This window comes from Mauremys reevesii, linkage group 1, assembly GCF_016161935.1.
Source record: "Mauremys reevesii isolate NIE-2019 linkage group 1, ASM1616193v1, whole genome shotgun sequence".
NCBI classification, from domain to species: Eukaryota; Metazoa; Chordata; order Testudines; family Geoemydidae; genus Mauremys; species Mauremys reevesii.
The window spans coordinates 168,979,941-168,993,410 of record NC_052623.1 but is presented as its reverse complement, the minus strand read 5'-3'; the positions used below and the strand labels follow the sequence as shown (position 1 = coordinate 168,993,410).

Sequence of the window (13,470 nt, the reverse complement as noted above, 5' to 3'; positions counted from 1 at the left end):
ACACATCCTGGGAGAGGAGTGTGCTAGGTGCAGCTCCAAATTCTAGCTATTAGAAAATAGAAGTACAGAGTGATTTAAAGAAATGAGCATAGGCTTGAGAGTCAAGAACTACACGGTTTTAATCCCAGCTCTAATGAGGATTCACTGTGTAGCTTTCTAGTAAGAGCCCTCACCTCTTGACATCTATTTCCACATCAACAAAATAGGGATAAATTTAATCTACGCCAAAAGGGTGCTTATGAGGATTAACTTAATGTTTATACAGACTGCTCTGAATATGTAGAGCACTCTAGGTAGTAAAATGCTCAGTCCCCCTACAGAATTGACACTGCATCTTTAACACAACCCATTTTTAGGAACAGTATTTAATCTTTCAGCTAATACAAGTTACTACTAGTAATAATTTTGCAATTACCATCTGCTGGAGAATTGACTTCTGGTTTAACCTTTGATTTTTCAAGATCTTCTTTGTATTCTTTCTTCAGTAGTTTTACTATCTTTTTGCTGTAACTTGATTTTTTCACTTTAAAAACTTCTTCAGCTTCTTTAACAAAGAAAATCAGAAAACATTAAGTGACCTGGGAACAGATTGGTCAGCTACAACTCACAAAAATATTTACCATCTGTCAAGTCTTTTCAAGTGGTGCACAGCACAACCTCATAGTAGAGTTACTAACAAAAGTATCCCACAAATCTAAATTCAAAGTTTAAATACAAGAACTATAAAAGTTTTGACATGTAGGCCCTGCAATTACATATATTTTCAGTGCTATAAACTCTCATGATTTCATCATAAGCCTTGTGATAACAGGTGTTGTTCTTGAAGCTCAAACTCCTGGAATCACATCAATACATGAGAATCTCATTAAAAACATTCGTAACTATGTCAGTTGCAGATTAAAATGCAATGGGGGGTATTTTTATGTTTTAAAGGCTCAAAAACAGAAGGCAAACTAAAAAACCCACATGTGCACTTTTTATATCAAAAACTGAAGACACCTTTTCACTCATTTTATTACCCAAACAACATACTGTGAATCGCTGTGATATCCCCCCCCCCCCGCCCTTTAAGTGCTAGTTTTCCTTTCCACTTAGTGGGGGAACCACACGTTCAACATTTTGCCTTAATATAAAACCGCAGTAGGTAAATTCAGAGTCACACGCGGCCCCGGGAAGGAAGAACTAGAATCTACACCGGCAGGGGGGATTGGCCTGACGGACCGATAGGCCGTTTCCCCTCCCCCATAGCACCGCGGGGGCACAAGCCGTCATGCGGACGGCAGGTTTGTAGCTGCGAACCCCCGACGGGACACGGCCACCCGGGGCTGGCTACGTGCAGCCGGGGCGACCCGCCCGCGGCCCGGCCCCACTCACCCTCCACCTCGTCCTGGAAGCTGAGCAGACTGGCCCGCGGCGCCGCCGCCGCCGCCTCTTTGTTCTCCCGCAGCCGCTTCCGCTCCCGCTCCTTGGCCCGCCCGGCCCCCGGCAGCCCGGCCCCCGGCAGCCCGTTCCCCTGCTGTGGCGGCGGCGGGGGCGGCGGGGGCAGCAGCGCGGCCAGGCCGGGGCCGAAGCCCGGGCCTAGGCCGCTCCCCGCCCCGTAGCCCGTAGTCAGGGCGGGGACGGCGAGCGGGACGCAGCCGGTGGGAAGCGGCAGGAGCGGGGCCGCCTGGGCCATGGGGGCTTCGCCGGGCCCGTCCGCCCCCAGCGGCTCCTGCGGCTCCTCGTCCCGCTCTCGCTCCTCGTCCTCCTCCTCCGAGTCGTTCCGCTTCCGCACGTTCACCCGCCGCGCCTTGCGGAACATCCCGCCGGGCCCGGCACCGCGCAGCCCAGACACTCGCCCCACAGCAGCGCGCCGCGGCCCAGCCCCGGCTCCCCCTCCCCGGAGCATGATAACCGGGCAGTCACAGCGCCCCCTGCCGGCCCGCCCGGCCAGCCCCAGCGGCGGCAAGGGGAAGCGACTGCGCGCCGCACCATAGAGTGCCGCGCCGGGCTAGCGTGCCTCGCGCAACCATAGAGGGCGGGGGACTAGAGCGCCCACCCGCGCCTGCACAGCCGCCGCCATCTTGGGTGAGCGGGGAAAGAAGGGAGGGGGGAGCGATCACGTGACTGCAGTGGCGGCCTTCGGAGGGAGGGCGGAGCCAAGGAAGCGCGCTTGAGGACGGTGGAAACTTGACTCCCATTGGCTGCAGCGGCGCTCGGCGCTGCCCGTGGCTCGCCTAGGGCGCCGGGGGTGGGGGAGGGGACTGACCTCTGCGGGTTTGTGTCAGTGAGGGGCCGGTGAGCCTCGCACCGCTGCCCCATGACTGGGTGCCGGGGGGGGGCGGGGGAAGCGTGCAGGGAACCAGTGTGTGTGGCCGCTGCCGGTGCTGACCCGTGTAGCCAGGCGTGGTTGAGTGACTGTGCTGCAGAGGTGGTTCCACGCCTGAGTTCAGTCTGTGCCAAACGGGCACACAAACATTCTGCACACACTGTTTTAAAATTCTGCAAATTGTCAAAGAAATGTGGAGGCTCCAGCATGGCATTGGGGAGCACAGGCCAGTGGCAGCACAGAGATCACTGTGCATTCCCCTCCGCCCCCAGACACAGACTCAGCGGGGAGGCTGCACCCTGCCCTGACACAGTGCAAAGACCAGGCCTGTCCTACAAACACCGCAGGGCCCTGACTCTCCGTGCAAGGTGTGTGCAGGCTCAGCAAGCCAGGATCCAAGTGTGGAGGGGCTTAGTGCTGGGGGGACCCAGGTGTGGGTTGAGAGGGTTCTGTGTGAGGCAATCTGGGTGCAGGCAGCTCGTTGGGGGTTCTGGGTGGAATGGTAATGGGACTCTGCAGGAGTCCATATGAAACTTGGTTTGGGCTCAGTGGGGAGGGTCTTGGTTGGGGGGGGCACTAGACCTCAGCAGGGGAATTTGAGTGGGGGGATCCAGATGCAACTGGTTGGGCTCAGCGGGGTGGAGATCTGGGTGCAGGTGACTCATCAGGGTGGTGCAGGGGGAGTGGGACTCATGGGGGGGGGTTCTGAGTGCAGGGCGTGAGGCTTGGTGGGAGGGTCTGGATATGGGGAGGGCGTCTGGATGCATAGGGGTTAGGCAGATGGTGGAGCAGCGTTCTGTACAGGGATCCCTTCCCCTGCAGCTGAGGAGTGATGAGTGCAGGAAGCAGAGGATGGTGGGGTGGGAGTTTGCAGAGCTTCCGTCAGCCAGGGGAGAAATCTAGGGGTGGGTCATGCAAGAGAAGAAGTCCTGTCCTTCCCAGCCCAGCCGGGACTAGCAACTGAGCCAGTTCAGGGTGGGAGCCACCAGCCAGGTCTTCCCCATTCCCACCTCCTGCCCCACAGTGATTTCTCTCTCTGCTGGGCCCCCGAAACATATTGCTGGGGAGGGTTGCATGACAGCTCTTGTGACTTCCCTTTGCTTCCCCATCAGAAAGTCATTTTTAGGCAGGGAAGCAAAGAAACCTGCAGGGGACATAAATTCTGTGCATATGCAGTGGTACAGAATTTCCCCAGGAGTATGTTTTGTTCTGTTTCCAGTTTCTGGGTCTCAGCCTCTCCCGCCAGTGAGGGAGGTTAATTCCCCATTATAGTTTAAATTTCAAAATAAAAGTATCCCACTAATAAAGTTATCAGGACAAGGTCATATATTTATCATACACAAGTCCCATCAGAGTTCAAATTCAGTGGGTCTTAAAACATCCCAGGGGTCAACTATAATTGCACAGGATGTGTCCTTGCTGTATCCCTTCTTGTGCTCATTTCCCTGCATTTCCCTCCGTTTCCTTTTCTGTCTCAACCCTGTAACCCTCCGTGTCTCCTATTCCCTAGTGCTCCCTCCTCAATCTCCCTGCAGCCTCCCTTCCCATGTTTACTCACCATTCATCAGCTATAAGCACTAAGGGCTGGTCTACACTAAGGGGGAAAATCGATATAAGATACGCAACTTCAGCTACGTGAATAACGTAGCTGAAGTCGAAGTATCTTATATCGATCACTTACCCGTCCTCACGGCGCGGGATCGATGTCCGGGGCTCTCCATGTCGACTCCTCCACCGCCGTTCGCGGTGGTGGAGTTCCAGAATCGATAGGAGCGCGTTCGGGGATCGATATATCGCGTCTAGATGAGACGCGATATATCGATCCCTGAAAAATCGATCGCTACCCGCCAATACGGCGGGTAGTGAAGACATAGCCAAAGAGTAGCCATCCTCCCTGAGGACAGCCTGGCTTCTGTCTTATTAGAAAAAATGGAAGTTGGGGGCCATCTTTATTAGGGGTAGTAGTCAGGAAATGGTTTAATCAGAACTGAGGGCAGCCTGGTCAGTCCCTCCCACTGGAAGTAATCAGAGATGGCAGTCATTTTAACTAAGCAAAATTCATGAGTTTGCTGGTAGAAATCAGAAAATAATACAATTTGAAACAAAGCATCTAAAATCAGAAGAGTTAGCAACTCACATGACATTGTTTAACAGCTCCCAAGGCATCCCTGCAATCCTCCTAGGATATCATGCATCTAGCAAGATTTCAGGAACTTCCCAACTGTCAAGGTTCCTTCCCCATTCTGAACTTTAGGGTACAGATGTGGGGACCTGCATGGACACTTCTAAGCTTAATTACCAGCTTAGATCTGGTATCGCTGCCACTATCCAGATCCCTCCATCTGGAACTCGTAGCCTTGAGAGACTTCACCAATTTCCTGGTGAACACAGATCCAAACCCCTTGGATCTTAAAACAAGGAGAAATTAACCATTCCCCCTCCTTTCTCCCACCAACTTCTGGTGGATCCAGATCCAACCCCCTTGGATCTAAAAAACAAGGAAAAATCAATCAGGTATTAAGAAAAAGACTTTTAATTAAAGAAAAGAAAGGTAAAAGAAAACCCTCTGGGAGAGATTAGCATACCAGCTACTCTCACAGACAACAGATTCAAAACACAGAGGATGTTCCCCTGGGCAAAAACTTAGTACACCAATGAAAATACCCCAATATCCAATTTGATTCTACCTCTAATTGCACAAGACAGGTTACAAAGAAATAAACATAAACCTATTTATTCCCTTCTAAACTTACTACTCTGGTAAGAGGCTGGTTCCTTGATCTTTTCCACTCCGGCTGAAACTGAGACTCTAAACAAAGGAAAACTTCCCTCCTTCCTTTTGAAACATCTTGTTCCCCCATTGGTTCCTCTGGTCAGGTGTCAGCTAGGCTAGGTGAACTTTTTAACCCTTTACAGGTAAAAGAGGCATTAACCCTTAACTATCTGTTTATGACACCAACAGATCCTCTTTCCAACCACAGTTGGCTTCTATAGTAGAGAAATTGCAGGCGGACTACCTCCATCTCCCTTTGCTCTCACAGCTCCCTCTTTTGGATCCAAGTAAGCCTAGGGTAGCTGGGAGGAGGAGGCAGAGATACCTCTGACTGGCTGCCCTGGTGTGTTCTGCTGGCAAGGAAGGTGAGAATACTAGAAAAGGGGAGCAGAGACTTTGGGAAATTGAGGTGGTGGGGAAAGAATGGGTACGGGGAGTGGCAGAAGTAGAGAACAGAATCAGTGGGAGAAATTGAAAGATGATGGACAGCATGGAGAGCTAAAGGGGCTGAAATGGGAAGCAGAAGCAGACAAGGTCACTCAGAAGAGCAGGTTCCTCCAGAATCCCCTTGCTTACACAGTCAGTGTATTGCCAGCATCTAACATCACTTTGTAAACCCTGTTGAATAGGAAAGGTGCTATATAACTAATTTCTGTGCTGTTCTAAATGTATGCGTTATAGCTGAACTACTGAGTGACAGAAAAACCATTCCATAGCCCTTGCACTGGTGTCCATTTTTTAATATATTTAATTCATTGATGTTTCCACTAATGAGAAGCACACATTAATTTGAAAGACTTTATGGCAGCCATTTTCCTTACATGCTGCAAACTGAGCCAGATAGAGAATCATATGTAAACATTAACCTTTTCATGAAAATACACTGTTAAACACTACAGGTCTTCATCAAATTGTTCAACCAGTATTAAAGCATGGAAAGTCGTTTACAATTTCTTAGGCACCTTACCTGGACCCTGATACTTGTTTCACAAAGATATATTATTTGCTTCAAGACAGAGCCAGAAATAGTGGTGCTTATGTATGGCCCAAATCCTCCCTTTCACCTGCAGATGAGAAGAGTCCTGAACAGTGGCAGTTTGCAGCTCACATGATGTCTACAGTAACTCCTCACTTAAAGTCATCCCGGTTAACATTGTTTCATTGTTACGTTGCTGATCAATTAGGGAACATGCTCATTTAAAGTTGCACAATGCTCCCTTATAATGCTGTTTGGCAGCCACCTGCTTTGTCCACTGCTTCCAGAAAGAGCAGCCTGTTGGAGCTAGCTAGCTGGTGAGGGATTGGAACCAGGGTGGACCAGCAGCCCCCCATCAGCTCCCTTAAGTTCCCTGTGTGGCAGCCACCCAGCAGGCTATCAATTGCCGGACAGTTCAGCTGTCCCTCCCCCCACTGCCATGTGCTGCTCCTGCCCTCTGCCATGGAGCTGCTCCCGGGAGCCTCCTGCTTGCTGTGCGAGGGGCAGGGGGTGCTAATGTCAGGGTGTCCCACTCCCCACTGCTCTTTCACCCCATTGGGCCAGCTCCACAGAGCAGGGGGGGACATGGCAGGGCTCAGATGGAGGGAATTTGCTGGCAGTAGCTGCTATCTCAACTTGCTGATCTAAAAAGGCAATGTACTTAAAGTATAGTCAGTGTACTTAAAGGGGCAATGCATGTTTCTCTCTCTCACACACACAGGGTGTGTGTCTCTGTCTCTCTCTGCCATGCTGTCTCCCTTCCCTCCATTCGTGCTGCCTTGTAGAGTGTGAGGCTACATTAACAACAATGTGTTAACCCTTGAGGGCTCAGCCGAGTGCTAGTTCATCATTTAGCAGTAAGGCATTCCCTGGGAAATATCCCACCCTCTGACTCCACCACCTCAACCAAGGTTCACAATCACCATTGCTGTGTACAGTATTAAATGGTTTAAAACTTATACTGTGTATATATATATATAATATAGTCTTTTGTCTGGCAAAAAAAAATTCCGTGGACCCTAACCCCACCCTCCACCCCATTTACATTAATTCTTATGGGGAATGTGGATTCACTTAACATTGTTTTGCTTAAAGTCGCATTTTTCAGGCACATAACTACAACATTAAGCGAGGAGTTACTGTACATGTGCAACATTGGAGGCCAGCTATGTGGCATCTCCTAAGGCAGCAGTCTTTTTAGAGCACAGCAGAAACAGGGTAGGGTAAGGAGCAGGTTGATTGACCACTGCACAGACTTTCAAGTCTTTGGTGTCTGCAGAAGAGGGGCATGAGGACTGCAGAGGGTACCCCAGCTATTAAGCTGGAGTAGTAGCCACTTTGCAGCTCTTTTCCCCCTCATAGGCTGGAGGAAAGATTCCTCCCTACTTCCCGATCAGAGTTCTTTTGTGCTCAGCTGGGCATAGGCTTGAAGATTATATTATGAGACCTTTATTCAGAACATTACTCTGAGCAAAACTAAGTGCAGTTTTCTTTTAAGTTACAGTATCTGGAAGACTTATGTGCTTTCCTATTTCCATACTAGCCTTCCCATCAAAGCCAGAGCTCATATTTATGAGTACTGCATGCTTCCATTTTAAAAGATGTTGTAATGGTAAGACTTAATTACTTTGCTATTCAACGCCTTTTTACTAGAGGGCAGCAGACCCTCACAGTATAGTCACTAATAATCTATTAGACTTTCTTGATTATATCAGTTTTTATATATGGTGTACTAACATCCACAAATTAGTTAATTTGTATAAACCAGTTCTGAGACTTTTTAAGACAGGAGTGTTCTGCCTCAGGATTATTAATCAGCCAAAAACAATTTGTGTTTTCAACCTTAATAAGCTTGCTTAGAGAGGTGGTGGCTGGAGTTCCTAGAAAACCAATCTGGATTAGTCTCTCTTGCTTGCTCATGAAGAACTATGTCTCTCTCAACTCAGCCACAATTCAGAACTGAGCCCTTAGCATTTATGAAGCAACCCCAAAGGCTCCATATCATGAGTAAGACCTCAACATCATGAAATTGGGTGAAAATTAATGAGATGAAAATTAACAATACGTTTTAGGTTCTTTTTCTTTATTTGCCTTCTGGTTTGTGAGCCTTTAAGATACACTGGGGACATATTTCCATGCTTTTCTCAGTAATCAGCTAGAAATTTGTTTTTGTTTATGAAAGCTGGAATTCTCATGTAGACATGTGACTTTAGGATCTGCAGCTTTAAGAAAACACCAATTATTTCAAGACTCATGATAAAATCATGAGAGTTGGCAAAATCAACTAAAAAGCCCTTTATTTATTTAAAATATTTTTTGTAGAAGGTTGAGGGCATATTCCCAGAGATGGCAGGTGGAAAGGAGGCTGTTTGTAGCTGATTCACTGTCTGGCTGAGATGAGTTAGGTTCCAATACATTAAACACGCACATTCTTAACTCGGAGTAGTCCGATTGAAATCAATGGAATTTTATGGTTGTAAGTGTTTGCAGGATTGGGGGCTTCCTTTGTTCCTCTTGAATCTTTGTTTTTTGAATGCTGCTGGATATTATAGAAACTGTGAAACAGGCATCCCCCGGAACTGCTGGCATAACACCCAAACTTATCAGGTGTGCCATAGAGTCCATAAGTGTAGCATTATACCAACTTTTTGTCCAGGCGTGGACTACTGTGAAGGTACCAGTAGAGTGAAAGGAGGGGATCATCAACCCACTTTATAAGGAGAAAGTCCCACACACTGAGTGCAGCAGCTACAGGTCAATAACTCTGCTTAACGTTCTTGGAAAAGTTTTTACATGTTTCCTACTTGCCCAGCTCCAGCCTTTCCGTGTAAAACATCATTGCTCAGAGCATTCAGGCTTCACTGCTCGGTGATCTACAATGGACGGTATATTTCCTCTTCATCTTTTATCTGAGATCAGTTACGAATTCAATTGTCCTTTGGCAGCAGCATACATAGACCTAAAGGCAGCCTTCAGTTCTGTCGATAGATCTGACCTGTGGAAGGCCCTGTGAGGCAATGGTGTTCCCGACATCTTCCTGAGATTAATTCAAGATCTACATAATGACTCACGGGCACGGATGCAATGAGGGACCCATAGGTCTGACAGGTTTTACATTAGATCTGGGGTGAAGCAGGGATATGTCCAGTGGTGCAAGTAGAAATCATTTCTTGCCAGTATGCTGCACTCATGGGAGGGAGACAAAGGGGGGGCACGTGACCTCCCACATGACTCCACCCACCCCCAGCCTGGGGCCCCCGTGCTTTCCCTGTCCTCTCCCCATGATCCACATCTATCCCATGTTACCTGTTGGGGAGTGGGGGTTTCTGTCCTCCTACCACTGTGCCAGAGACTTCTGCTGTACAGACCCCAGGCAGGAGGACTCAGGAGACGCAGCTGTGTGGAAGGGCTGGGGGTGGTACAGTCGCACCGGAGGAGCTGCCGGCGTGGGGCCACCTGGCGGCATCATGTTCTGCTCCTTTTGCTATTGCGGTTCCTGGGAGATCAGGGCTCTCCGGAACTGCAGTGGCGAAAGGAGCAGAAGAACATGGGGCGGCCAGGCTGCCCCATGCCAGCAGCTCCTCCAGCATGGCTGCTGCACTGCCCCCAGCACCCCACCCCCACCCCTGTAGACCACAGGCAGGAGGACTCAGGACATGCAGCTGCGTGGAAGTACTGGGAGTGGGCTCCTCCTATGTCTTTCCGGTATACCATGCCAACTATAAATATCTTACTGGTATGGCATACTGGACCATATCACTGTACTTGTACTACTCAATATGTCCTGCTCCCAGCCCTGTTCTGCCATCCAATGGATTGGCTCCTTGAACATGTCTTCACAAATACCAGTATAACTTGGATCAACTTCTTTTACCAAACTGGATTATGCGGGTGATATCATCCTCTTCAGCCAGGGTGCAAATGACCTTACAGACATACTAGAGAGCTTCCTGCATGTGGCAGCTGCCCTGGTACTAAGGATTTCCTGGGCAAAAACAAAAATCCAGAGTGTCAGTGCAAAAGTTGTAATACAAGATAGCTGTGCTGCTAGACAAACTGTGGAAATAGTGGACAATTTCATCTGTCCAGACAGTAAGTTGTCATGAAATGGTTGTAGCCAGCCAGACATCCTAAGGAGAATCGGTTTAGTAGCCTCAACGAAGGACCTGCACAGGCCCTGGAGCCAAAAGAAGGTGAAACTATATACAAAAGTACGGATTTATCAAACCTGTGTACTTCTGAGCCTCTTATATGGATCTGATTCTGAAACATAGATGTTGCTTAAACAAGACATCAGGAGGCTGGAGGCATTTCATATGCATTGTCAGTGGTGACTACTGGGTATAAGATGGTTTGATTTAATCAATAATAGGGATGTATTATTGAGAACTGTCCAGGAGAGCATTGAAGTCACTTTTGGTGATTTTTTGGTCATATAGTCTGCAGTTGAGAAAAAGTCCCTGCACATAGCGCCCTGAAGATTGGACTTGAGGTCAGGAGGGGACATTGCCCAGCCCAGGACTGCCAGTAGCCACACAATCGTCTGCAATTAACCTGGTTTCACCAGATCAGTAATAATTAGGGCTGTCAAATGATTAAAAAATTAAATGCAGTTTTAATCAAACTCTTAATAATAGAATCATAGGCATGCGCAGCACATTTCATTAAGGTGTGCACCAAGGGAATATAATTTTAATTTTTTTTAAAGGCGAACATTTATTGAATACTCAGTCATAAAGGACATTATTTTTATTCATCAAACAAACTAAAGAAACTAAAACTTAACTAATTTTTTTTTTAAATTAACAACTAAACTTTACTTAAAAAATACAAACTTAAAAAATGAGACACAAAATACCAAATTTTTGCTGTAGCGATAACCAGGCGTATACAAAGATATAGTCAATTTTCATAATCTTTATATTTAACCAGATAATGAGCTAACCCAAATTGACCAAAACAGATTAAGGTTTCTTCATCTTCCTGTCCTAGAGAATGAGACATCACTCACCAGGTGTTATGGACTTACATTCCTCAATCACATCATTGTAATTAACTGACGAAGCCAATTCTTGTTCAGTGTACAAAATCATGAGTGAGTCGAGGCGCTGTTGGGACATTGTACTTCTTAGTTTGTTTTTTACATGTGCTAGTTTTGAAAAGGCTCTTTCACATGAACAGCTTGTAACAGGTAAGACAGCAAAGCATTGAATAGATTTGTAAAAGGCCTGGAACATAGAAGACCAATCCGATTCCTTTAGCCAATCAAGCCACTCTCTGGTGGTGTTCGTAGTGCTACCTTTAGGAACAGATCCATCATAACCCCGAAGCAATCCGACTTCAGCTTCCAACTCATCCAAGGACACTTTAAATTTGTTAGCAATGATTCTCATATCGTTCCTGCCAATGTCTAAGCTCAGCCGTTTTCCCATTGCAGTCACAATTTTACAAATCTCCTGTTCAAATCGCTGGTCAATGCCCGTAATCACTGAGTCTAGGAGTGGGTAAAATGAAGTTATTCTCTCCTGCTCCTCTTTTGTATCAAAGTGATGCTGAGACTCAAATGCGTCATCAATCCGAGTGGACGTTTTTCTCTTCTTAACTGGGGGAATCGATATATCATTCTCTACACACATTTTCACACTGTCATTGAAAATAGATTGAAAATATTCTGGGCCACTTCTCATCGCAGCCAAAGAGTTACGCAAGCTTTTCACCCCTGTCATTGCAGTAAGTAAATTGAAATCTGGAGCTTGATGAGCCTTACTCACTTTTACCACCATCTGGAGAATAGGGTGCATCATGTGAAGGGCAAAGATGAACTTGAATGAATTTAGTTCATGGATAAGGCCCCTGGCTTTTATTTTAGCATCAACAAGGCGAGTTGTTTTGATAATCTCTTGTAAAGCTTGTAAAATGATGGAGTGGTTTTGTTTTACAGCAGCCACTGCTTCTGCTCTGCATGCCCATCTTGTGTTTGACAGTGACTTCAAAGTCTTCAACTGGGATTCTACTTCTTGTGAAATCTTCTCCATTACTGCATGTCGCACAGGACTCCCCTCCATGAAGGCATAAAGAGTCTGAATAACACCAAAGAAATCAAAGACAGTTCTGTTTTCTTTACTTGAAGTGCATGCATCTACTAGGACAAGGTTCAATACTCAAACAGAGTATTTCACTGTTTCTTTCTTTACATTTCATTTGAACTCCCACATTACATCCAGACATAGTAGATGAACCATCAAAACAGACAGATAACACTGATGACCAATCAATTTTAAGAATGCCAAGGACGTCATTTAACTGGTCAAAAATAGACTGAGCATCAACTGTTAATAGTCTCTGAACAGACACAAAATGTTCAACTGTACTATGTTTTTCACTGTCAAAATGCCGCACCACAATGGACATCTGTTCATGGTGTCCACGGTCAGTAGTGTCGTCAGCAATTATTGAGACCATTTTTCCATTTAGTGAAGACACAATCTTTTGTTGCACAACGTTGTGCAAGGCCACAATTAAATCATTTTGGATGCGATTACTCAGATAGGTAGCATTTCAAGGAGATTGTTGCACATGCTTTGCCATAACAGGATCATATTTTTGGAGCATATTGACAAGATTTAGAAATAAACCTTTCTCAAAACTGTCAGCTTTTTCATTGTGACCCCTGAATGGTCTCTCACCTTTTGCCAAACACAGAACAATGTCAATCAGTTGCTCCATTACACTTCGGTTATGGCACCGTTCTTCTTGTTGAGACAGATAAGCCTGCTTGCCCTCATCCACCAATACATCAATAGGTTTCCCTTCATTAAAACTTGACCATGAAGAACAGCTCAACACATAAGATTTTGACAGTTGGTGGTTTTAAAAACATTCGTTAGCCCTATGCCAGTTTCTGAATCCCTTATCAATAAATGCTGGATCAGTGACCTTTGTTTGCTGGATCATTAGAGGAGAAGAAACGGCAGTAAAAGCAAAATGCGGCGTCCTTTGATGGGCTATATTCTAACCACCTATACTTTTCATACCAATCGAACTGAAAACTTCTTTGTTTATTCCCTATTTTACTTCTAGGAAACATGCTCAATCTAGGCTGATAAGGACCTCTAGATAATCGAGACTGGCGTTCTAATCTATTTATTGGAATATCACAGACTGGGTCATCAGATGGAATGTTTGATGGCTTTGAATAGGAACTACACTGACCTGAACTAAGAGACAAAGTCTGTTTCTGTTGGTCGTTACTCAGTTTATTGCACGCACTGGAACTGGTGGCAGCATTATCTTCATGTAAGTTCTTAACCGAGGAGTCCGAGGTATTTGCACTACTATCAGCACATTCATTATAATTCAGTTTGTCTGCTCCTTTTCTTATCTTAACAATGAACCGATCCATATTTTAAAATT

The 13,470-nt window shown here is 46.4% G+C and overlaps 1 protein-coding gene across 1 annotated transcript in view; it reads right to left on the bottom strand.

The window, feature by feature from the left end:
• The window catches only part of PAXBP1 (PAX3 and PAX7 binding protein 1), a 35,624-nt gene extending 33,702 nt beyond the window's left edge, over positions 1-1,922 (bottom strand). The window contains exons 1-2 of the mRNA XM_039543663.1: positions 1,375-1,922; positions 416-544 (exon numbers count right to left, since the gene is read on the bottom strand). Coding sequence (XP_039399597.1) covers positions 416-544; positions 1,375-1,888 — 643 coding nt within the window. The 5' untranslated portion in view covers positions 1,889-1,922. The remainder of the gene's footprint in view (positions 1-415; positions 545-1,374) is intronic.
• Positions 1,923-13,470: the final 11,548 nt, after the last annotated feature.